Genomic DNA, 26646 nt, shown 5'->3' on the forward strand with positions numbered 1-26646 from the left:
TATGCTTACGGTCATTGTCCTGTTAGAAGGTGAGCCTTTTGCCCAGTCTGAGGTTCTGAATGCTCTGGACTGAGTTTTCATTAAGACTATCTCAATATTTTGGTGCATTGAGCTTTTCTTCTACTCTGTCGAGTCCCTCAGTCCCTGCTGCTGAAAAACAGTCCCCCAGGATGAACTTTTGAGATGGTGCTCTGCAGGCGATGATGCCTGGAATCAAACATGATGCTTGGAATTGAGGGCTTGGTTTTTGCTCTGATATGCTTTTTCAGCTATTAGACCTTTTATTAAGACGTATGTGCCTTTCCAAATCATGCCCATTCAGTTGAATTTGCCACAGGTTCACTCGAAGTTTAGTAACATCTTCAAGCAATATGAATGCTCCTGAGCTTGATTTCAACTGTCCCAGATAAGGGTATGATTACTTATGCAGTGGAATCAATTAAGTTTAAAAAATTTTTATAAATTTGCAAAGATGTTAAAAAACAGTTTTTTGTTTTGCCATTATGGTGAAGATTTATGGGGAAAAATACATATTATATATATATAAAGAGAGATAGAGAGATAAAGAGAGTGAGAGAGAGAAATGAATATAATGTTAATTTATTTGAAATAGCAAAAATAAAACAGAAATATAAATCTTTATAAATTTACTTTATCAGTTTAATGCATGCTTTCTAAATAAAAAGTATTAATTACTTTCCACAAAAAACTTACTGAACCCACATTTGTGAATGTCAGTGTATGCAATAAATTATAGTGCTAAACAATTAAAGTTTATAATTCAATGTCAACTGAAAAGAAAAGAAAAACGTTCTCAGATGATTCTCCAGTAAAACTCGATCTATTTTTAAAGCACAACTGTATTTACTGCACATATTGAAATAATTCTAAAAATGATAAATGATGATTAAAAAAAGCTATACGCTATACCTTCAAGACTGAATCTTCATAAATGACTAGTGATCCATCTGCTGTCCCGACCAAAAGGTAATTCTTAAAGTGTCTGAAAAATTGAAACATTATTCTCTCATCTAAACATAGATCATCCAAGTAGCCATTCCACTTTGTGTTTAGAAATGTACATGTAATCACCTGTGAATGTGAAAGTATAGTGATGTCACAGAATCCTTCACACTCTTCAGACAGTGCAGGACCTCTGCGCTTACAGTATCCATGATAAAGAGTGAACCTGACTGTGTACCAGCGACTAACCAGTCACTGCATGACCCTGGAGCTCTGATGATCACCATGCAGAGAATAGGACTGCTGTCAATCTCCTAAAAGAGGGCGGGGAATACTGTTAACTGGATCGTTAAATAAACAGCAGTCAATGAGTTATTTCCCCAAGGATTGTGGGTGAACTGTTTGGCAAGTAACTGAAAACTATTATAAGCAGAACACTGAAATGAGGTTGATATAATCATACTCATATAGATGAAATAGCATTTAAAAAAAAAAAAAAACAAAAAAAAAAAAAACAACGGTGTATATACAGTAAAATTCATACCTGGCTCAAGCTTCCCCCTGTCTCCAGATCTAGTGATGTCACACAGCCCAATTTCTGGCTGCAACTGCCACCTCCAATCCACACACGAGTGTTTTTACCTCCGTTTGCACCTGTGCTGGCGCTGGAGACAGTGAAACACTCACCCGGCAAACTCATCAATGTCAGCTCTCGCATTAGACAAAGCATCTCTATAGAATTCAGACGATCAAACACCTGAAACATACACAGAGACATCAAATGACTCACAGAAGTGGTTCTTTCTAAGATGTAATAAGTTAACGGTTAGAATCGATGTAATCAGTGGAACCTGAGCAGATGTAGGCCTGTCCTGTGGGTTTTCTCTCAAACAGTCCCTCATCAAAGACTCAAACCCTGGCCACGGAGAACAGCCGTAATATTTAACTGGATCTATATCAGTGATTATGAAGAAAGTCATTAATATTATTATATATTAATAAAGAAATATAATTAAATGTAATCAAATGTGAATAATACATAATTTTTTTAAATCATAAAATTATATAGATTTTTGGATTTAATATAATATTCTATAATATTGAACAATATATACTGTGTATATATATATATATATATATATATATATATATATATATACAGTACAGACCAAAAGTTTGGAAACATTACTATTTTTAATGTTTTTGAAAGAAGTTTCTTCTGCTCATCAAGCCTGCATTTATTTGATCAAAAATACAGAAAAAACAGTAATATTGTGAAATATTATTACAACTTAAAATAATAGTTTTCTATTTGAATATACTTTAAAAAAATAATTTATTCCTGTGATGCAAAGCTGAATTTTCAGCATCATTACTCCAGCCTTCAGTGTCACATGTAACATCCAGTCTATCACATGATCATTTAGAAATCATTCTAATATTCTGATTTATTATGAGTGTTGGAAACAGTTCTGCTGTCTAATATATTTGATGAATAAAAGGTTAAAAAGAACTGCATTTATTCAAAATAAAAAAAAATATTATAATAATATATATTCTAATAATATATTTTCTTTACTAACACTTTTTATCAATTTAACACATCCTTGCTGAATAAAAGTATTGATTTTATTTAAAAAAAAAAAGAAAAAAATTACTGACCCCAAATTACTGACCAGTAGTGTATATTGTTATGACAAAATATTTATAGTTTAAAAACATAGCTTTTTTTTTATTATTATTATTTTACTATTTACTCATCAAAGTATCCTAAAAAAGTATCACATGTTCTGAAAAAATATTAAGCAGCAGAACTGTTTCCAACTTTGATAATGAATCATCATATTAGAATGATTTCTAAAGGATCATGTGATAATGATCCTAAAAATTCAGCTTTGCATCACAGGAATAAATGATAATTTAAAGTATAATAAATTTAAAAACCAACTATTTTAAATTGTAATAATATATCACAATATTACATTTTTTTTCTGTATTTTTGATCAAATAAATGCAGGCTTGATGAGCAGAAGAAACTTCTTTCAAAAACATTAAAAATAGTAATGTTTCCAAACTTTTGGTCTGTACTGTATATATATTAGTTCCATTAAAAGATTTTTGCCCCCTTCCTGTTTGATTTTTTGCATATTCGTCACACATGAATGATTCAGATCATCAAACAGATTTTAATATTACACAAAGATAACCAGAGTAAATACAAAATGCAGTTTTGAAATTATGATTTCATTTATTAAGGGAAACAAGCTGTCCAAATTTTTTAATTTTTTAATTTTGTCCCACTCTTCTTTGCAGACTTGTTTTAAATCAGCCCCACTGGAGGGTTTTCGAGCATGAATGGACTGTTTAAGGTCATGCCACAGCATCTCAATAGGATTTAAGTCCAGACTTTGACTTGGTCACTCAGAGCCATTCAGAGGTGGACTTGCTGGTGTGTTTGGGATCACTGTACTGCTGCATAACCCAAGTGCGCTTGAGCTTGAGGTCACAAACTGACGGCCGGACATTCTCCTTCAGGATCAGAATTCATGCTTCCATCAATTATGGCAAGTCAACCAGGTCCTGAAGCTGCAAAGCAGCCCCAGACCATCACACTACCACCATGTTTGACTGTTGGTATGATGTTCTTTTTATGAAATGTTGTGTTGGTTTTATGCCAGATGTAATTTTGGTAGGCAGGCCCCTCCTGGGAAGGTTCATCACTGTTCCAAGTTTTGTCCATTTGTGGATAACGGCTCTGACCATGACCTTAGAAATGGCTTTATAACCCTTTCCATACTGATACATGTCAGCTATTTTGTTTCTCATCTGTTCTTGAATTTCTTTAGATCGCGGGATTATGTGTTGCTCTTTTACCACGCTTCACTTTGTCAGACAGCTTCTATTTAAGAGATTTTTTATTCACCAGGTCTGGCAGTATTCAGGCCTGGGTGTGGCTAGTGAAATTTAGCTCAGCTTTCTAAAATAATGTGGTTAACCGCAGTTCTTTCATGATTTAACAGGAGGGGGCAATTCATTTTTCACATAGGGCCAGGTAGGTTTGGACACCTTTTTTCCTTAATAAAAGAAATCAGCATTTAAAAACAGCATTTTGTATTTACTTGCATTATCTTTGTGTAATATTAAAATTTGTTTGATGATCTGAATCTTTTAAGTGTGACAAATATGCAAAAACTAAAAAAAAAAACAGGAAGGGGGCAAAAACCTTTTCACAGCACTGTATGTATTATATATATATATAAAGCTTTCAGTCCAGTGATCCAGCAAGTGAATCCATTCAAGCAATCAGTCCAAAACAGGGCTAATGTAAAGAAAACCAGGCTGATTACATAAGAGATGGCAGAGTGAATATAATAGTTTCCAGTGAATTATTAATTCCAGTGTGTTTTGCTTTAAAACACAAGCTCTGTGATTGTTTCTGAAGAGCGCGAGAGCTCACTCACGCATCGCGCAGTGTGAAATACAAACTGAACATAACGCCAAAACATCCCACCACTGTATGATATGCAAACTATGTTTTCGCGGCTGGAAACCAGCTTCTTTTGATGTTTGAGTTTTGATGGATGAGGATTGCAATCAAGGTAAAGATGATTGGGTGACGTACAGGAGTCATAAGCACGCGTGAGTCTGACACACCGTGTTTGAGCGCACTTGACACACAGATCATAAGTTGTATTCATGCACAGAAAAATTTCAGTACATTCACGTTGTTTCCACACACATTCAGGATAATGTTTTGATTTGTCTCTCTTATGTTGCTGTGTTTAGTCAGTGTGCACTAATGTATCAATTATATGAACTTCTTATATCATTTGGTTCTTCGGTGTCCTTTTGGAGTCCCCAAGCAAGGATCACGAAATGAACCAAAAGGAGGGAGAGGAGGGGGTCAGGGGGATTGGGGGGGTTGCAGAAGTAATTTTAATATTAACAGTAGTAATGGTATTAGTTAGATGCCACATATATTAGCCTATATATTTTTAAGCTATGATTCTCCCACGATTCCTTTAAACAAAACAGACAACCAAACAAAATATGTAATTTACTTGAGTTTCTGACAAAATGTTCTATTAATGTTATAAATGAGTCTATTTAAAAATAATTATTAATTTAAATGAATTAGCCTAATTACGTAAAGAAATAATAATAATAATTTGAAATAAATAAATGATTTGACTTGTTTTATTTTGAATCTCTTGAATGAATGATACACTTTTATCAAATACATTTAACGATCACTTTTCGCCACCTACTGGCATAATGTAACATATACAGTCATTATTTGCAGTGTATCATTACTTTCAAAGACCCACTTTGATCACGGCTCTCTCAACATCAGAGTCTATATCAGGACTATAAACTTTTATCCCAATACTTTCGTTATTATTTAATGTTTGCAACACAGAAATGTAGCCTGCTGTGTAGACTGTTTGTTTAGTTGTTTTAATTTTGTTATTATTTAATGTTTGTATGGATGAGTTGTTGAATGATGTGTGGTTTGTTTATTCCAATGTGATTGTGATTTCAAAGATTTAATATACATATCAGAATCACCATCATTTAGGAATAAGATCGCATGTGTTTGAATCGAAATCACGATCTTTTAATTATATATATATATATATATATATATATAATATAATACGTTTGTTATAATAAGTTAATTTATATATATAATAAGTTTGAACTGCATGTATGTACGTATCGTATTGTATGTATAAAGATCAAAATAAACAAAGGAACTCAGCATGTTACCTGGTAGTTTTCCTTGCACAGCCACCTCATCAAACTCACTGGGAAACTTCATCCCCTCAGATATCCGCTCGCCGTAGGTCATTAGGTCATACAGCAGCAGACCAAATGAATATACATCTGCCTGGACGTTATAGATGATATTACCTCGGGCGACCTCCGGTGCTCTAAAACCTGTGTGTGGAAGATTCGATAATTATAACCTATAAAAAACATCCTCTGTTTGTTTAATAACTGTTCCACAGAAGATTATGGGAATGCTAGAGGTACCTGGTGTTCCTTCTGAACTGCGGACGCCCATACTGCAGCAGTACTGCGCTATGCCATAGTCTGTGATTTTAGCAATGACCTCAGCATCCGTCTTCAGGTTAAACAACAGAACGTTGTGTGGCTTCAGATCACGGTAGATAATCATGGATGAGTGCAAATATCTGTTTGAATACATGAAAAACATGTCATAGATGCAGTCCCAAAGCTTAAACTTGAATTGAACCAGAATGTTTGACGTCTTGAACGTTTTTGTTTATTGTATAGCTAGTCTACCCACCTGAGACCATCCGCCACATGTAGTGCTATCCTGTGCTGTAGCTTGCGGCTGAGACTGCTATTTTCACGCTCAAAAAGCGAGTCCAGAGAGCCACATGGGGCGAGTTCCATCACAAGAATGTGTGGGTTACAACTGGCAGCCAAAAGCCCCACCAGACTGGGGTGACACAGTCTGCCAAGAACCGCCAGTTCCTGGAGACAAATCATTTTAAAGCAAATACACAAACAATGTCCTAACCAAGTGAAAACTTGCCTGGTTTCTTTTTCAATAGCATAACTCACCTGTCGTACCAGCCGATGAACATATAGTGTAGATGCATGTTTATTGAAAATCTTCACAGCGACTTCCTCATTCTTGTACACGGCTTTATATACAGATCCGAAGCCTCCATCTCCTCAGGAAAAAAAAAATACTGTTACTTTATACTTGCATTACTTTGTTGACAATCACTGTAAGCAACAGGGTAAGTCCGTTTATTAGTCAAATTCTAATGATAAAAAGTTAAAATGACAATCAGGATTAATCATTGTGATTATATTTTTTGAGCAAAATAATCATGATTAAAGGTAGGGTAGCCGATTGCATGCAATACAGGCATTTCTTTTTTGGTCTCTGACTTAGAGATGTAAAAATTTATACATGTACTAACCCAACCTATACTCCATAGAGAGCTCCATCTCCAGCTGCTCTGGATCCAGTATGGTGCTGGATGGCTGGTCACTCAGTACCAGGTCTGGAGAGATCTGAGAGATGGGCAGAGTACAGCTGGGGTCCTCTGGGTTCACCAGCAAACCATCTACAGACAAGCAACCAGTCAGTACAGCACAGGTTTTGCATTAATTTTATACATAATGTTATCATTAAAGGAGTTGTGTTTCTGAATGTGAGCAGAATGGATACAGACCTGCATTGATGTTGGAGAGCAGATCTTCCAGCAGCATCTTCTGGCAGTTTTGTTCATCACTGAAGCTGTACAGAGCCCATTTCTTAAGCAGTGTCTCTCCAGTGCCATGGACATCAGTGGTGAGAAGGCCTGGAAACCATTCCTCCAGCAGAGAGTCAATATGATCCACCACCTGCCCAAACAACACACGACCTACACACAGGACAGGTGACGTTATCAACACAATGCCATCAAAATCAACATCACTACAACATCACATCATGACTTCATCTTCTTCTTCTTCTTCTTCTTCTTCTTCTTCTTCTTCTTCTTCTTCTTCTTCTTCTTCTTCTTCTTCATCATCATCATCATCATCATCATCTTCTTCTTCTTCTTCATCTTCTTCTTCATCATAATGAAGATTGAAATCATCTGGGAAGTCATGGCCTAGTGGTTAGAGAGTTTAACTCCTAACCCTAAGGTTGTGGGTTCAAGTCTCGGGCTGGTAATACCACGACTGAGGTGCCCTCGAGCAAAATAAACTAACACTAGCTTCTCTAATCTTTTTGTACTCTATCTTTTTATTTAGTTTTTTTTTATTATTATTATTTATAATATGATTTAGAAAACCTTGCTATGTGTACTGCATTAAGCTAACTGATACTTGTTAAAGCACTTGCATATCATTGCTCTTTTGTTGATTTTGATTGCTTACATTGTCCTCATTTGTAAGTCGTTGTGGATAAAAGTGTCTACTAAATGACTAAATGTAAATGTAAATGTACTATCACTGAATCAAATGCATCACATTGCCTCCGTCATAATCATCATCATGACCATCACACCTTCATCATGACATCAACATCATCACAATCATCATGACCAGTATACCATTATCAACATCACACCATCAACATTCCTACAATATACAGTAGGTGGACATCCAAAACGTTACTTCTACCGCCGCTCGTACCGCCGCCGCGGTGTCTGCAAAGTGCATTTGCAGCTTTTGACCGCTGAGTGGCGCTTTAATCACAAGTTTTCAAACAAGCGCATCAAAGCACATTTTCGCAAATAGACGCCAGCTTTGCCTCACCGAAGTGTTATATTTGATTGCAGTCCGGAAAATGAAAGAAAAAATATTTAATATTCACAGATGAAAGTTTAGTCCTTATGAAGATATGTGCGTTTCTTAGAATGAATTCAAGCAGGATAAATGTCAAGCCTATGAGCCTGTGCTTATATTTTCTCTACACCGTAATTTAGATTAGAAACATTTAAATAGTGTGCAGTATTATTTATATAATATGAATTATGTGTTATATTTTTAAAAAGAAAATGAGGTTTACTTTGCATCATAGCATTAAGAGTGGTAGCCTATTGTGAGCTAGGCTTGCGTGTTTTATAAATTATTTTCTTTATTTTAGTAAAACGTAAGGCACTGTATAATTTCACTCCCATTATTTAGGCCTAGTTAAAACAAGAAATGAACATTAAATTAAACCTGCACGATTTAACTAAATCATTGCAACTCTAAAGAATGGATGGATTAATAAAACGTCCTCACTTATCAACAAAGTGCACACGATGTAAAAAAAAAAAAAAGAGCTTCATTAATTGACAACTTCAGTGATTTTAAATGGAGTCTTCTTTGCTTGCTTTCATATAATTTAAGTACTAAAGTAAAAAATAAATAAATAAAATAAATAAATAAATTGCAGCCGCATTTAAATGCAGGTTTGTATAATATTCCGTAAAATATCAGAGTGCAAGATTTGCTCAGAGCGCATGATGCTGAGTGCACGCAGCATTTATTCTTATTTGTCTACATATTTTATCTTCATTACAAATCTTGTTTGGTTTTATTTTGGATAATTGCATGTAAAAAATTATTTACTTTGTAATGCATATGCAAAATGTGAATTATTATTTATATTCAAGTGTTTGTGCAAAAATTATAAATGCGCATGCATGACAGGGATCACGTAATTTGTTTCCTGATAATGAAATAACTGAAAATTGTGGCGTCTCACATACATGAGAAATATATCTACAGAAAGCTTGAAATGTCTTTTAAACGAATCAATTCAAAACGAAAGCATTATGTAATCTGTGAAGGTTGTATCTCTGTTTAAAGGCGCGTCCATGTGGAGAGAGTCAGCACTGTGAATTTCATCTTGCAGCCGACAAGAAAACATTTGTTTATTAATAAATAATTAAAATGTCTCCTTTTTCATAATTATAAGGCTACTTCTGCCTGTGCTTTGTGACGAACTTAATGCATGTTCTTGAGCGTGGAATATATTAAGGCTGGATTATAGTTGTAAATTTAAATATAAACTTGCGATTAGTTGAATAATGACAAATGAACGACTAGTAACTAGAAAAATCTTACGTGGGAAGCAGACCTATTAAATACCATCTAGAGACATCTCTGTTAAAAGTTTTTTAAAGAATTTTATACGCGTTTGCATAAATTCTTCTTTCAGAACGGTCTGTAATGGAGAGATGCCTTAACACTGATTTTTCCTCTGAAACACAAAAACGAAAATTGAAATAAAATAAAATATTTTATGTTTCGAGAATGATTGGGCTCAAGCCCCCCCCTCCCCCCCCCGCGTGTTTGAGACACGCTGCCGAGCAGAGTATGAGCGGAGCGGTGGTTATTCTCCTAGACTGAAGAGGAGCGGATTTTTTAAAAGTCGGAGCGTCATCGTTTTCACTCGCTCCAGCACCGCTCCATCACGAATACAATTCATGCCAACAGCCCGTAATATAACTGCATATTTAGCAAGAATTCACATGATAAACATATTTAGCTATATCTTGATACACATAATCTCTCCGATCAGAAGATTATAATGACTGCAATAGTCGAGCATTACAGGCTAGTTCTCAAGGAGTTTGTCTTCCTTTTACTGATTATTTTGCGTTTTTTAACCTTTGTTTAAAGCGTGATTTAAACAGATACAGCACATTCACACGTAATCGCTGTCGCAACAATGCATTCAAAGAAATGTAATCTTACAGTAGGCTACTTCATCTGTATCTGATTTTGAATGAGCAGAAATCTGTAACAAATGCATCGATCTGTAGATAAAATAACTGACGAAAATGTAAACTGTTATCTTTCATCACAAACAAAATTTTGCACAGCAGAAAGCAGCAATTATACATTTTAATGCTGACAATTTTATTAGTTTGGCGTTTGGTAGGCCAAAAGTTTGCACACAATACGCCTAATCCCCTTTGAAACTCTCCTGTAATTTTATTTATTTATTTATTTTTTATTTTATTTTTATAAGCTATTATGAACATAACATTTCAACTTTAGCCACGGGAGTGAAGGCGGAGCAGTGTTTCTCGGTATCAATGAACCGCGCGAGCGAGTGATTATTAAATGCTCGGATCCGCGGAGGGAAATTGTTGCTGCTCCTCACTCCGCTCACCATAGGCCTGCTGCCCTAGAGTGAGAGAGATGTTGTTTAGCCCTATATGGAACAAGTGCCGGTCCGGTGTAGACACGGTTAGACAGTGTCTGCTATAATTTACAAATAATTGATATAAGAAATAAAAATAAATACATAACCTAAACCAGCGGCATAACGAGATGAAAACTATAGACTAGAAAACTGATTTAGGCCTACACTTGGTCTGTCCTCCTCGTCCATCCTGACACTGACTCACTGCGGCTAAGCTGGCCAGCCAGTTTAATCTGAACAGCTCTTAACGTCGAGTGGAGCGGCATGGATGGGCCTAGTATTAAAAAATATAATATATTTTATATTAAAAACTTGTTTTGAACAATTTCTTTGCATTTGAAATATTGATGTTTAAGTAGAGAGGCAAAAAAAAATTGATTTATAACATGTAAATCGGATTTATTTGTGAAAAAATCGGGGATTTTTTTTTAGGCCATAGGACTATCGCCCACGCCCTAATGCAACGTTTTTTTTGTTGTTTTTTTTTTTTTTTTTAAGTTAAAGCAACATTCCTCTCGAAATTAAGTTATAATAACTAATAAACTTTATTGCGCTATACAGTAGTCAACATTTTAAAGTGATTCAAACCTTTCTTTAAAGTGTCCTCCAAAACCTGGTTCTGCAAAGTTTGAAAAATCCTCATAAGACTGTCCATATGAAAGAGCAAGAGATCACACACCTTTAATCTCGACCACCACAAGCTATCCCCAGAACTAAACCCAGGCCCCCTACAGCCTGAAATGAACTCGAGTTCTGCTTTTCTTGGTCGCTGCGAGAACGGTGCTATTGTCATGTCTACTAGGGTTGAAACCTGGCCTGCACTCACAGCAGCACTTCTCCTTTTTATTCATTATTTTCCCGCAGCACATATTATTATTTTCACTAGACCAAAATAAATCAACAAATTATACAAGTGATCATTAATCATTTATTTTGCAAAATTAATTGTTATTTGTGAACGTAGGCCGTTTGCCGGACGGCTTTAAAGACCAGGGACGGAATCCTCCATCAGCTGATCCCGCTTCTTCACAGCGCGCTGCGGACTCGTTCAAACTTTTTTTTTTTCTTCCTTCCTTTCTGGAACCAAACATTTAAGCACGGCAGAAAAACATCTCAGGTCGCCCTCTGAAGGGAAGACGTATTCTCATTGCTAAGTTAATGCTGCCTTACATAGCAGAGTAAAGAAAAATAAAAAAAAAATAAAAAAAATCAACTAGTAGTAGGCTCATACTTCCAACTTGGAGCTCATTATATTGAAGTACAAATCCAAACACCAGAACCGCAACTAACACTAATCAGTGTTCTCTTATATTGAAAAGTATGCATTTTTTATTCACAGGCTATATGCGTTGCAAATAGTACTATTTTAGTTGAAAAATTTAGTGGCTATTGTTTTTTTTTTTTTTTTTTTTTTTTTTTCCAAAAATGCATCACATGTGTCATAGGACCTTCAGTTGTCATGCTTTAAAATCCCATGCCATTTGTAATTTTACTGTATTTTAACCTCATTAAAGTAAAGACCCCAATTCTATAATGCGTAAAAATTTATTCAGACCGATGGCATTTTTTTATGACTATTATTTATTTTTATTTTCGAGAATAGGATAATCTGTAACATAAATGCCGATGGAATCAAAAACAAATATAAACTTTTAAACTGCTACGGAAGATAAAGGCCCTATATTATTGTACATTACACAATATTTGGCATCCCTTATGTTATTAAAGGAATAAAACTAGTGTTATTTTCTTCAAGAAATTCATCATTAACAAATAAACAATTTAAACGAAAACCACCACGCCAAAGAACCGCTATTAGCCTTAATTGTAGCGTTGGAGTGAGATATTGCGCTGCGATATTCCTAGATTTCCACCCCCGACAACAAGTGGGTGCTTGGATTCAGAAAACGAAATAGGATCACCGCCTTGTAAAAAAAATGCCTTATGATAGGACCAAGTCATGCTAAACTTATTAATTCATAGCAAATAATTTAATAAAAAAAATTTTTTTTCGAGATTCAACTTGCAATTTACAATAATATTAAACTGACTTTTTTAAATTCTCAAGGAGTTTATAACGTTGAGAACACCCCTGTTTTCAAAAGGTCAAGTAGCATGCTAGCCTATAATGAACTTAGTATCTTGATATAGTATCCGCACGACTCTGAGTGCATGTTAGCTTAAAAACTAACAGGATCCAAATTTGATTTTTGTTTTTAAGATGAACAATTCCTGCTTAACATGTGACAGGCAACCTTTATATAAAACATTTTGGAAATTCGTCCACAGGCTGCCCCTGAGCCATCGCAGGAGGCCCAGATCGCCAAGTCTATATGTGCTTTGGGTTCACGAACGTGAATGTGATCACAAAGCCTCATTTTTAGAGGCAAATGCGAAGGAAAAATAAAGCCTAGGTATAAAAAAATACCCGGAAAACACGCTAAAAAAATAAATTACATTCTGTAGAGAGCTCCTGAGTTGCAGTTTATTAAATTCAGAAATCAAACCGGACCCAGCCTGAATAATGCTATAGGCTAATGTACCCAACAGGGACATTTTTAGGCCTCTCACTTTACAACAAAATCTTTAAATGTACAAAAAATTATTCGAATTAGAACCCCACCCCAGATGTACAACTATATAATTCTAATGGACTAAATATTAATTTGCAGCAGGCATATATATAAATATAGGCTTAGTAACACAACAACAAGTCCTAATAATAATAGATTCAACAAATAATTTAAAGCGAACATACATTATGTTGTGGGCTTATCTTCTCATTCGCGGACAATCCAAACAGGCTGCCCCAATTTGAAGCTTTAAACTCTTTATTCATTTGGGTAAATATAGGCTTCTTTGCGAGATTTCTCACAAGTGTTTCAAGTATCGACGAAAAAAAAAACAAAAAAATAATTAGCAAAAATGATGACCAAAGTGGACCCGCCTAGCGCGCGCCCGAATGCAACTGGTTCTGTGACCGGCCCCCTCTATGTTTACAATGAATAGTGCAATGCGAAGGACACCAAGCATGCGATCAAAGTATACAATTCAACAATCTATTGCGATACACACAGTAAAGGCATCAATTCAAAATGCCAAGTGTTAGCAGTTTGAAAACTCAAGAATAATAAAAATATCAGTATAATGTTATTATTGCTTAATAGGTTTTAAAATTTTTTTTAAGATATGTTACACATGATGCGACCGTTCTCATTTCGCTCTGCAAATGGAACCTGAAGATTATATTATTATTATTATTGTTTTAAACCACGAATGAACAGAATATATACTATATAATGACATGTTTAACAACAATAGAATGCAATAAGAGTCTTTGTGGTAAAGGTTTTTTTTTTTTTTTTTGCATGAGTAGACGGTAGCCTAAGACTATCCTAATTAGTAAATGGATTTAAGGATGTGTATAATGTATATTATAATGTTATTTTTCTCTATGTTCTTCTTGTTGTACGTCATCCTTTCATTTCTACACTTACATTCAGTTCGCACAATCAGTACACTTCTGCGCTACCCATGGCCAGCGCAGGGTAGTTTCGACGGAATTGATTTTTTAACTACCGGCGAGCCTGATTTGCAGTTAACGCTCGCGGCCCCTAGCGGCAGGCGCGTTACGTCCGCACCGGCCGGCATTACCCATTATGTGTGTCTACCATCTGTAATTAGAATCACACACATACCCGTCACCAACATGCTCCATCCATATTATGTACATATTCATCGAATATCCCCATTGTCATCAATATTAACTTGTAACTATTAAGGATGGCCTAAGAGAAAACACCTACTTCTTGTACCTTTGCAGGATGAGCAGGGGAAGGCTGGACCTTGATGAAGATAGCAGAGGTTGGATCTTCTAGAGAACAAGCGGCCTTCACACCAGCAGTAAGCCCTTCAGACATGACCAGCTCAGACAGATCGATGGCACCCTCCTCCGGATAGATTCCGGTTTGGTTCTCAATGCTTTCTCTGTAGAGGTACACAAACCTTCACAACAACTGCCTTTTACTATGCCTATTCATTTGGCAGGACCCATGCCACTAAACAGTGAATTCACGCCAAATATGTTTCTAATTATATTATTAATATCATTTAGCTATAAACTTATCTTAGTATGTGTGTTACCATGGGAATCAAGCCTCTGTTGGTGCCATGGCAGTGCACAAATGAATCCAACTAGATACAAGGAATCATTTATACTATGACTTTCTAGTGTTGCTGTGGCTGTGAGTTACCCTTGCTAATACAGCAATGCTATGATGAAAAAGTCATGCTAACTTATTAATTCATAGAAATAATTTAATAAAAAAAATTTTTTTTCGAGATTTCAACTTGAATTTCAATACTATTAAACTGACTTTAAAATCTCAAGGATTTATAAGTTGAAACGGTAAAAGGTCACAGTGCATGCTAGCCTAAAATGAACTTGTGTCTTGTATAGTATCCGAAGACTTGATTGCATGTTAGCATAAAACTAACAATATAATTTGATTTTTTTTTTTTAAATGAACAATTCCTGTACTAAATGTGACAGCAACCTTTATATCAAACATTTTGAAATCGTCCACAGCTGAGCATCGCAGGAGGCAGATCTGAAGTTATATTTGTTTGTTCACGAAGTGAATGTGATGCACAAAGTCATTTTTTAGATGCAATGGAAAAATAAAAGCTGGATAAAAACATACACGAAAACACACGCTAAAAAATAAATTACATTTGTGAGAGTTGCATTTTATTAAATTCAGAAATAATAACGGCAGGCCTAATAATGCTATAGGCTAATGTACCAACAGGACATTTTTAGTTCCCTTCACTTTACAACAAATCCTTTAAATGTAAAAAATTATCAGAATAGAACAAGAATTACAAATATATAATTCTAATGGATAAATATAATTGCAGCAGGCTATATAATAATATAGGCTTATAAACAACAACAATAATAATAATAATAATTCAAAATAATTTAAAGCGATACATTATGTTGGGCTTATCTCTCTCATTCGGGACAAATCCAAACATGTTGCCCATTTGAAGCTAAACTCTTATTCATTGGGTAAAATAGGCTTTGGATTTCACACGTGTTTCAGTATCGACGAAAAAAAAAAAAACATAATTAGCAAAAATATGCCAAAGTGGCCCGCTGCTCGCGCCGAATGGCATGGTGAACGGCTACTGTTTCCAATGAATGTGCGCGAGGCACCAGCGCGATCAAAGTAACAATTCACAATTATTGGTCACACAGTAAAGGCATAATTCAAAAATGCAAAGTGTTAGCAGTTTGAAAAATCAAGAATAATAACATATAGTATAATGTTATTATTCTTAATAGTTAATAAGAATTATTTGTAAATGCTGGACCGTTCTCATTTCGCTCTGCAAATGGAACCTGAAGATTATTATTATTATTATTATTTTTAAACCAAGAATGAACCGAATATATATATAATGACTGTTTAAAAACAATAGCATGCATAAGAGCCTTTGTGTAAAGGTTTTTTTTTTTTTTTTTTTGATGAGTAGACTGTAGCCTAAGACTATCCTATTTTTAATGGCTTTTAAGGATGTTATAATGTATATTATAATGTTATTGTTGTTTTAACGTCATCCTTTTCATTTTACAATTACATTCAGTTCGCAATCCGTCACCTTTGCGCTACCTGGCGGTAGTTTCGCGAATGATTTTAACACGCGACTGATTTGCAGTTAACGCTGCGGCCCTGCGGCGGCGGTACGCGCGGCGGCATTACCCATTTTGGTTGTCTACCATCTGTAATTGCATCACCACATCGTAGTCACCACTGTCATCACTATTATGTTACTATTATGAAATCACAATTGTCATCACTATTACTGTACTATTAAGGATGGCCTAAAGAAAACACCTCTCTTTTACCTTTGCGAGAGCAGGGGACGGTGACCTTGATGAAGCTAGCAGGGTTCTCTTCTAGAGACAAGGCCTCCACCAGACAGTAAGCTTCAGCAGACCAGCTCAGATAGATGCCCTTCCTCCAGTAGATCCGGTTTGGTCTCAATGCTTTCTCTGTAGAGTACACAAACCTTCACAAACTGTCTTACTTGCTATTCATTTGGCAGACCCATGCAACTCACAGTGCATTCAAGCAATATGTTTCTAATTATATTATAATATCATTAGATATACATTATATTAGTATGTTTGTACCATGGGAATCAAGCCTATGTTTGTGCCATGGCAAGTGCAATGTCCAACTAGATACAGGAATCATTTATCCTGACTTCTAGTGTTTGTGTTGCATTACCCTTGCTGTAGAGCAGGAAAGCAGACACTTCCAACAGATGGCTGATCTGTCTGGACCAGTAGCCCATGGGGAAGTACGGCATCTCGTAAAGCCGAACAATCACCTCTGAATTCTCACAGTGGGGAAGCTCAATCACTGGCCTTTGATCTGACAGGCTGGGGACATATCAAATATAAAAACTACCACTGTACACCACTTTGTATCAATTTAATAAAAAAAGGTCCTATCACTACCTGCTAGGTATAAGTAGCTGGTCATCTCCGAAGGGCAGGGCTATTTGAAACTTTTCCAATAGTTTGAAGTACTGAGTCAGATGATCCTTGGGAAAACAGTGACTTTTGTTCAAAAACTTTTCTACAGTTGTTCGCTGCACCACTCCTCTTGTGGTGTCCCACTGACCAGTGCTCCTCAGAGTCAACGTCTGTCAGTCAACAAAACATATGAGACGTTACTGCTATGAACGAATTACAGGGAGAAGCAAGGTGTGTGTGTGTGTATATGTGTATGTTTAACCTGTGAGATGAGGTTACAAAGCCATTGTGGGTCAATGAAATACAAATCCTTTAGCTGAAGCACTGGGTCATCAAAGTGAAGCAGAACACCTGGAGACAAACACAGACAGAAGGTCTGTTTACTAGGATAAAACAATAAATCCAATACATAAGGCAACTAAAATGAGCAAAATATATAACAAGTGATTAAGAACATTCCATAGGAACATGCATGTGCCCAAAACTAAAGAAACAACAACAAATTGGACATAAACAGCAAGAAGACATCAGAAAGGGATTCAGGAGTGAAACAACTCTCACCAGCCTCACTGAGGAAGTGGATAGCATGGGGTAACTCTCCCTCCTCTAGCTGCAGCTGTGTTTCCTGTATGATCTCCAGTAGTCTGCTGTGTCTGAGCACTGGGAAATCAGTGCGTACATGTGACCTCTCCTGTAAAACTCTCCTCTCCAACTCCACATAACAGTCTGGAATCAGCTGGCCCATTACCGGCTGACCCTGGATCTGCCAATGCCACAGACACAATTCATTATAAAAATACAATGAAAACCTGTTTCATGATGTGATCACACTTGTGACAAATAATTACACTTTAGCATACTTATTACTCGAAACAACATACTTTATAAATGTAAACTACATGTATGCAATGTATTCTCTCTCTCTTTTTTTAGGGCAAATTGCAAATCCACCACTTTATCATTTAAATCAATGATAATATTTGCTAATTAGTGCCAAGAAAAACTACATTTTGTAAATCACCTTGAAACCAATGAGCTCCCTACAGATGGCTTTGCGCAACCTGCTGATGGACTCAGACTCCTCACAGGCACATAGCATGTGGTTCTCTTTGATCACTGGAAAGCCCGGTTGAGACAGCAGCTCCTCTCGCAGCTTCAGAACACACTCCTGTAGATGGTGCTCTTCACACACATCTGCATGAGTTCCAACCACAATCACAGGAGACTGTCCAGCTATGGCCTGAGAAAAACAGTTTGAAAATATATTAAGTATATATTTCATGTTCTTTTATTATCTAAACCAAATGTTCCACAATAACAGTTAGGTCTGGTTTTGTATTCGTACTACAAATATTTTGATACTACTTGCTAGAAGGAGCTAAATAATAAACTTACTTTAATGTTAAAAAGCCAGGGTTTTATAGCGTCTATCTCACTGGGTCCTTTACTCAGGTCATACAGGACTAAATAGAGAGCCCTGGAGCTCATAAAGTGAGGGTGAAATCCACTGCACTCTTCACCACCTGCACAACAACAGAAAGAGAAAAACCTGCTATTTCCTATTGACATTTTTTCCATATTTGATATGATGCCTGCATTGTGCAGATGCTTACCTGAGAACTCCCAAACATTCAGCAGCATATTCCTCTTGTCTTTGTTTTTGATGACCCAGTCTCTGACGCTGACGCCAATGGCGTGCTGATCAGATCGCCACTGAGTACGTTTGAGCTTGATCAGCTGATGAATCAATGAACTTTTCCCGCTACAAGGGCTGCCAACCACAATAAGTTTCATGCGGTAATACGGGACAGCTTTCTTTAGACGCTGCTGCAAGAACCTAAAAGAACCAAAGCGTTCACATTATGAACCAATAGAAAAGTCTCGTAATAGCTTGACAACATATTTGAAACAAGACATTATATGTGGGCATAATAAAGGCACCTCCCTTTTCTAAATATTCAGTAACTTTTCTTAAAACTTAAGTTTCTAGAAAAACAGAACAACATTTAAACAGATGTAATAGCTTATATTATAAAACAGCAGTAAAAGATCAATACTAAACATAATATAATCATAATTCTAAGATTTACATGTAACAAGTATACAAGAATTCATTATTTGACAAATAAGATATAATATTATTGTCTGACGATACTGACCCAAAAATAAAATAAAATAAAATCTGATCAACACCACAGATATGGCAACTGGTCACTGATGCATTTACTGTACAAACTAAAATCCAAGCAAGAAATAATGTCTAGATTTAGACCTGATGATGTCTTTGGTTTTGTTCCCAATGTGTTTGAGGTCCATCTGGAGCTGCAGACCGTCTAGAGGTAAATCCCATAAATGAACAAGCTTTCCCATCTCATCAGGGAAAGAGCACAAAGCTTCATTCTGACTAACATCTAGAGAGGTCAGGTCCTCCAACATACCGATCTGAGGAGGGATCTAAAGCACAAATGTGTCAAACACAAATTTCTAACAAATATACTCTTTGAGACAAAAAGACCAAAACTGCAGTGTTCAGTTGAATCAGAGCATGATATGAATCATACCTCAGTCAGTTTGTTGGAGCTTAAATGAAGTTTCTCCAATCTGGCCCACTTGTACACCGGGCCACTCAGGTCGAGCGCAGAGATGTGATTATGACTGAGCATAAGATCTGTTATGTTTGGTTTGAACTGGAAAGGTGGGATGGACCGGGGAGAACTATTATTGTTTTTTTTCTTGTATGTTGAATGAACGCAAACTATCCAGAAAAAGAGAGGTTAAAAACTTTGTTTGTGTAATCAAAGAAACATTACACATTCAAAACAAGTTAGGCTTTATTAACCGCATCTTTGACCAGTATATATTAATTAATTATACAATCATTAAGACTTCTAACATGTTTCACATTAGCGTGTACAGTATAATCTTGAAGTCTTGTGGTTGCAGCATGTATTTTAACATTTATTCTGGTGGAATACCCTGCCACACAGACTTCAACTGTAAGTGCATTACTGCAGACACAATGCAGAAACAAAAAAACACTTACTTTGGCAAGTTGATGATTATTTCAGGAACAGTCGTGAAATTATTCTGTGATAATTTAACAGTGGTTATTTTTGAAGGAAGGTATAACAATGAACCTGTATGAAAACATGAGCGTTAATAACAACAGTAGTGATAAACGAAACACAATTTTACAGAATTATCCAGCTTTATTTTCATGAAACACTGTTTAGAAACCTCTGTAATGTGACATGGCTGATTGAAACTGAATATTCAGAGAGAAAATAAGCAGTGGAGAACTTGATATTATACCAAATGAGCTGAATGGATGGTAAATAGTAAATATCCTATACCATTTTGTGGAGGGTTCTTTTAATGCCATAGCTCTATGTATGTTATAATAATGTTATCTGCCATCAAATCAATGTGTAAAGTATTGTAAAGATTTTAAAAAGACTGCATGTAGCTTAAAATTTTATTTTTCTAAACTAAAACTAACACTATTACAATTATTTTGGTAATATAAAAAAAAAAAAAAACTAAATAAATTAAAGCTACAGTACGTAAAAATAAATAAATAAAAATACACATTACAAAAACACCTAGACAAATGATTAAAACAAATTAAAATTATAATGAATAATAAGAAAACAAAACAATTTGCCTACTGACTAACATTAACCGACAGCCAATGTAAGTAAGTTGCTGTCAGCCAAAAAAGAATGTTGTTTCAGAGTTGATTCAAGTCAATATTTTGTAATGAAAAATTACAAACAAATATTTTTTTAAGAGAGCAAAGTGGGGAAAACTTACTGATTTTGTTAACTGAAGCGATGAAAGTTTCCAACTTGAGACACTCAGTGAGGAAATTATCTGAAATGATTTTAACTTGATTCTTACTGATGTCTAAAACTTTCAATTCAGCCAGGCAGAGAGGGAGAGACAGTTCTGATATCTGATTGCTGAAGAACAACAAAAAACACACAGTTAATTTGTACAACCTTTTTTAACCTGTATATATCCACTAAGAAAACTATAAGAATAAATTAAAGAAATTACAGTAGAAAAACTATTTTCCCATAACCTACCCCTCCAACAAGAGCTCCTCCAGTCTGTCCGTGACCTGCCCCAGTTGGAAGGGGAAGACGGTGATCTGGTTGAAGGACAGGTTGAGCTGGCGTAAGGCTGGACTGCGCACAGTTGGGTCCAGCAGCAGAAGAGGACCAACGCAGTTGCGAGAAACATTGAGTGTGTTTAATGCAGGCAAACCCAGAAGTTCCACAGGAAGTGACTGCAGTTGGTTACCCTGAAGATCTAGACGTGTAAGACTTCTCAAATTCTAAGAAAGAAAAAAATACACCACTGAATAAAACTCTCTTCATAAATTGCTTGGAAAAAAATTATTGAGTATGGTTAGGAAATAATCCCCAGATTAGAATGATGATCAATATCAACACAAAACAGACAAAACAACAATCAAAACACACATTAAAGATGTCCTTTAGTTACTAGCTAGATATTTACTAGATACTATATAATAATATTATACAGTTAATTAAAGCAGTATTTATTTGGCACAAAAAATGCTATAACCCTATAAATCAATTTAAGTTACTAAATTATGGATTGAAATGTGCTGATAATGAAAAAGATGCATTGGGATCAGCATTTGTAGACATTCTGAACTCCATTCAGGTTAGACAACACGTCTCAGGACCTACTCATTTTCATAATCATTGACTTGAGTGTCCAATAGCACAGAAAAACTTGTTGTAACAGAAGCTATAAACTCTCTCTTTTCTAGCACTTTAGATATGGTTGCTTTTTTAAGCTTGAAGAAGATTAAGGAATACAGTCCAACACCATGGTTTAATGAGCACACTCACTCCCTAAAGAGAGGTATTTCTTATTGCATAGAAGGAAAGTACTTCTACATACAGAAAACCCTTAAAAATAGCTAGATCTGCTTACTTTTTGTCCCTTTTTAGAAGAAAACTAATACAACCCTATTTATTCATTTACAGTGGCTAAATTAATGCAACACAACAATTTCCAAACAGCACAGCAGTAATGACTTTATGAACTTTTATGGAGTTTTGGTTCCTTGCCACTGTCGCCTTTGGCTTGCTTAGTTGGTCACACAATTTCTGGCAATACTGTTGACTTGATAGCACAGACACTGTTTGAAGAGAACTGAACTGAGCTGGATGATGGCATTACTGAATCAACAATGAAGTGACTTTAAGTGAAAAATCTACTGTTTACTATTGTCCTCTTGCATTATCTGCACAAGTTTTTCCTGTTTAACACTGTAAAGCTGCTTTGACACACAATGTATATTGTATAAAGCACTATATAAATAAAGTGAAGGGCTATGTAGCCAAGTATGGTGAACCATATTTGGAATTTGTGTTCTGCATTTAACCCATCCAAGTGCACACACACAGTGAACACACACACCCGGAGCAGTGGGCAGCCATATTGCTGCAGTTAGCAGTTGGGTTCGGTGCCTTGCTCAAGGGTCACCTCAGTCGTGGTGTTGAGGGTGGAAGAGAGTGCTATACATTCACTCCCCCCACCTACAATCCCTGCTGGACCTGAAACTCTAACCCCCAACCTTCAGGTTACAAGTCCGTCTCTCAAACTGACTGCCCCCAGGTGACTTGACTTGACATTTTAAGTAATGTTTTGATAATCTTCTGTTGTGATTTAAAGAAGCACACTTGTTTTGATCTATTTGCCTAACAAACTGAAGCACATAATCTTGATTATCTTTTTAATGGTAGTGTGTTATTTCATTACATTTGAAGTTTATATACATTAAATGTACTTTATATTTTAAATTGCAACTTAAAATGTGTAATTACCCATTATACCCTTGCGTACTTGTAAAGTATACTTCGTCCTTAAGTGTACTTATTTTTCACAAGGGAACTTAACTTAATATTCAGTTGTTATGATTCCATTCATAATACTAGAACTAGGGCTGCACAATATATTGTTTCAGCATCGATATCGCAATGTGTGCATCTGCGATAGTCACATCGCAGGATGTGGGATGTTTAGTATACTGATTGTTATATTTATACTGATCGTTTTCTTTGCTCACACACAGACACTGTGTCACTGGACGTGAAATCTGTCATGTTGTGCTGCCCCGCGCGGCAATAAAGTTTATCTATCCTGGACACGACAAAGCGACCATCATTTGAACTGCATGTCAGTTAGTCATAAATAGAACACCGCATCAGTTTACTGTCGGGGATTTGTCACACCGTGCTGAATCCACTGTAGACAGCATCACTGATTATAATGGGTTCATGGAATTTTATGTTGCGTTGCACCGCGCCACTCGTGTCCAGTGTAGAGCCATGCAGATGTACGTGAACCCTGAATTTCGTTTACTTCCCCATCTATAAATTAAACATATGCACGAAATTATGTCAAAATGCATGTCTCTGCAAGTATCCTTGTAAACACAGTTGCTTAGGCTTAGGTGAAGGTAAACAGTTGAGAAAGAAAACGGATGTGTGAGAAAATTGTATAGCTTTAACACAGATTTATTAGATTTAATTTATACAGTGAAGACTTTGCAGTGTTATTTTACATTTGATTATTCAATCAATCTGTACCTGAATACTGTTAGACTTACCTGAAAAATGTTAAGCACTGTTCATTTCATTTGTATCTTTGTTCTTTTATATTTATCTATGCTTGTAATTTGTTTATTTTCTATGCTGATTTACTCACCTACAAAATCTCCCTAATCATTGATTTTTTTTTTCTCTCAAATAGACCTATTCAAGTCAGCTAGTGATTTTTTTTTTAATATCGCAGAAAAACAAAATATCGCAATGTGAGTTTTTTCCAATATTGTGCAGCCCTAACTAGAGCTGATAATAACTAAAATTTGCAGTGACAATGTTTCTGTGAACATTAGAGAATGGGTTTCGAAAGCTGTTTCATGTTGACTTTATCAACACTGCTTTAATCACACTGTCAAAATGTTTTTACCTGACAGAGAACACTGGGAAACTCTGATAGATTATTGCTGCTCAAATCAAGCTGTAGAAGGTTTTCAATCTGCTGTTTGAGAGCACTCACACCCATCAAACAGGACAGATTGCCCAGCTCATTTCCTGAGAGGTCGAGCAGACGGATGGGTTCTTTGTCCACAGCCAGAGGAAGAGCAGCAGGAGTGGAGCTTTCAATAAAACCCTGCCCTGTACATTTAAAACAAAAAAAGACGTAACAAGTGAAAAAGATGTAACAAGTGAACTTTTTAGGACTAGTTACCAAGTCAGACAGCTCTTAATGTGTACCTCTAGTGTTGTGAGAGTTAAACCGCTTATGTAAAAGGACGCTTGGATCTGTCTCACCATGGCATCCCTGTAGAAATACAATAAAATGGTTAAAATCATTGTTAAAATCCAAATACAAAGAACATCAACAGTGTGTCTGCTTCTGGTACCTCTGAATTGGCACATCTACGCTGACTGTGATGTCTCCAAGCAGGTTTCCTGCCTACTTCTGGGGAATCACAGAAAAGCAACAATCCTTGTGAAGGCCCATCGCTCCCTGCCAATGGAACACATGCATTCTTAATATAAAAAATCATACCATGCAGATTGCTTAAATTAACTTGCATTTATATCTATTGCATTTATATCTATATTGATTCTGAATAATTCAATAATTATCAATACATCCAAATATTTTCAAAATATAAAGAGGTTGAAAAGGCAACAAAAAATGATGCATATTCACTGAAATGATTTATGTGAGAATCATCTTACCATCACTCTCCATTTCATCAAACATAAAGACCAAGCTTTCATCTAAGGAAATGTGTGAGTCGTCACTTTCCTCATCTGTGAAATATTCTGATGTGCTGGCATCACTCTGTAATCTACCAACTCCCAAAAACCCTTTGTTTCTTTGGAGTGACAAGATCTGTCTGGCCAAACGTTGACCTTTACCTTAAAAGACACAAGGACAAGATTTACCAACAACAGTCAGGCTGATTTTAGTTGTGTAGATTTGAATTCTCTACATACTGTACTGTGTATAAAGAGCAAAAAAAGGTTAAATTAGTGAATTGAAAATAACAAGGATGTTATTTATGCCATATGTTTTACTGGAAACCATCGAGTAACAAGTGATTTCAACTTGGCAAATTTGAAACTTTCTGTGAAAGTTCTTTTTATAATACAAAATAATGCAAAATATTTACTGTATTTATTGTGTATGCATTTCTCAACCGTGTGGTAGAGATATCAGTTACAGGGTTAAAAAGTGCACTTTGTAATAATATATCAAATCAAAAGTTTAATTTTAAATCATTTTAAATTATTATCTTTTAATATTTTTTTGTTGAGCTTTAAAGTACAGTTAAAGGTATTTTGATGTGTTGACTAACATACTAAAATACATGTAAAGTACTATTTTACCTCCAGTCTGTTATTCGATACAAAATTTCAAGTTACAGATTTCGATTTTTAATGTACTAAATTGCAACTTCATTATTAGAAGTTCATTTTAAATACATGACATACAAGTTTAAATAGAAATCAATAGAAATTACAATTAAAGCTCAGCTATAACTAGCATTTAACATAAATTTAACATATTTTAATTTAATTGCATAAATGTGCAATTAAGTATTCAAAAATATTACATTCAGTTCATACTTATGTACTATATTCATGTAAAGGATATTATTTTCATAATAAATACTGTTTTTAAAAGCATGATATACTTTGCTTGTTATGAACATTACTTTTGGGATGTGATAGAGAATAAAATATTTGTGTGTGTGTTGTTATTGTATTATAAATCTATGTATTCTTGTATGTGGCAGCCTTTATGTCCAAGACAAATTTCCTTAGGGACAAATAAAGTAATCCTAATCCTAACCTTTTTTTCTGATATTCTAAACTGTGTGTGTTTTTTTTGTTATTATTATTCTCAAAACGTCTTTAGTTCGGTGCAATCTCTACTGAAGAAATTTTCTGAAATTGTTATAAAGAAAAATCCAGACTGAAGTAAAAGTGGTCATGACTCCAGAACTTATAGGTCAAATACATGAAAACTGCCAGATCATGTGATCAGACTCACTATTCTGCTTGTTGGTTGGAGTCTGGGTTTTGCGCTCCGAGAGCAGAGCGCTGAGCCAGGTCGCCTTCATTTTTCCGAGGCGGAAGCTCCCGAGGCACAGGGCGTTGTTGGTGTGGTCCAGCCCCAGACGGGCAAGGAGAAGGGTGACCGCAGGGTCATCACCCCTCCTGACACACACGCTCAGAGCTCCACGTAACTGCTGCTCATGAACACCTCCAGAAACCAGCAGCTCCAGCAAAATCAGAGGAGCCCCCCGATCACAAACCTGCACAAACACAGTACTATTAGAGTTAAAATTACAACCATGCAGCTGACAGCTACAGTATCGCAACAGATA

The 26646-nt window shown here is 35.7% G+C and overlaps 1 protein-coding gene across 1 annotated transcript in view; it reads right to left on the minus strand.

Annotated features, from left to right (window-relative positions):
• LOC109050968 (leucine-rich repeat serine/threonine-protein kinase 2-like) overlaps nt 1-26646 on the minus strand; it is a 49747-nt gene that overhangs the window by 6139 nt on the left and 16962 nt on the right. Inside the window, 28 exon segments of the mRNA XM_042753642.1 lie at nt 931-1003; nt 1093-1277; nt 1508-1720; nt 1815-1915; nt 5734-5904; nt 6001-6161; nt 6278-6468; nt 6559-6671; nt 6927-7073; nt 7182-7373; nt 16557-16703; nt 16942-17096; nt 17175-17362; nt 17455-17543; nt 17754-17955; nt 18214-18432; nt 18588-18715; nt 18806-19029; nt 19465-19646; nt 19754-19924; nt 20205-20329; nt 21006-21154; nt 21281-21531; nt 24207-24415; nt 24515-24581; nt 24664-24770; nt 24989-25171; nt 26310-26590. Of these exon segments, the coding sequence (XP_042609576.1) occupies nt 931-1003; nt 1093-1277; nt 1508-1720; nt 1815-1915; nt 5734-5904; nt 6001-6161; nt 6278-6468; nt 6559-6671; nt 6927-7073; nt 7182-7373; nt 16557-16703; nt 16942-17096; nt 17175-17362; nt 17455-17543; nt 17754-17955; nt 18214-18432; nt 18588-18715; nt 18806-19029; nt 19465-19646; nt 19754-19924; nt 20205-20329; nt 21006-21154; nt 21281-21531; nt 24207-24415; nt 24515-24581; nt 24664-24770; nt 24989-25171; nt 26310-26590 (4624 nt within the window).

Source organism: Cyprinus carpio, chromosome B25 (assembly GCF_018340385.1).
Source record: "Cyprinus carpio isolate SPL01 chromosome B25, ASM1834038v1, whole genome shotgun sequence".
In the NCBI taxonomy this organism is placed as follows: Eukaryota; Metazoa; Chordata; class Actinopteri; order Cypriniformes; family Cyprinidae; genus Cyprinus; species Cyprinus carpio.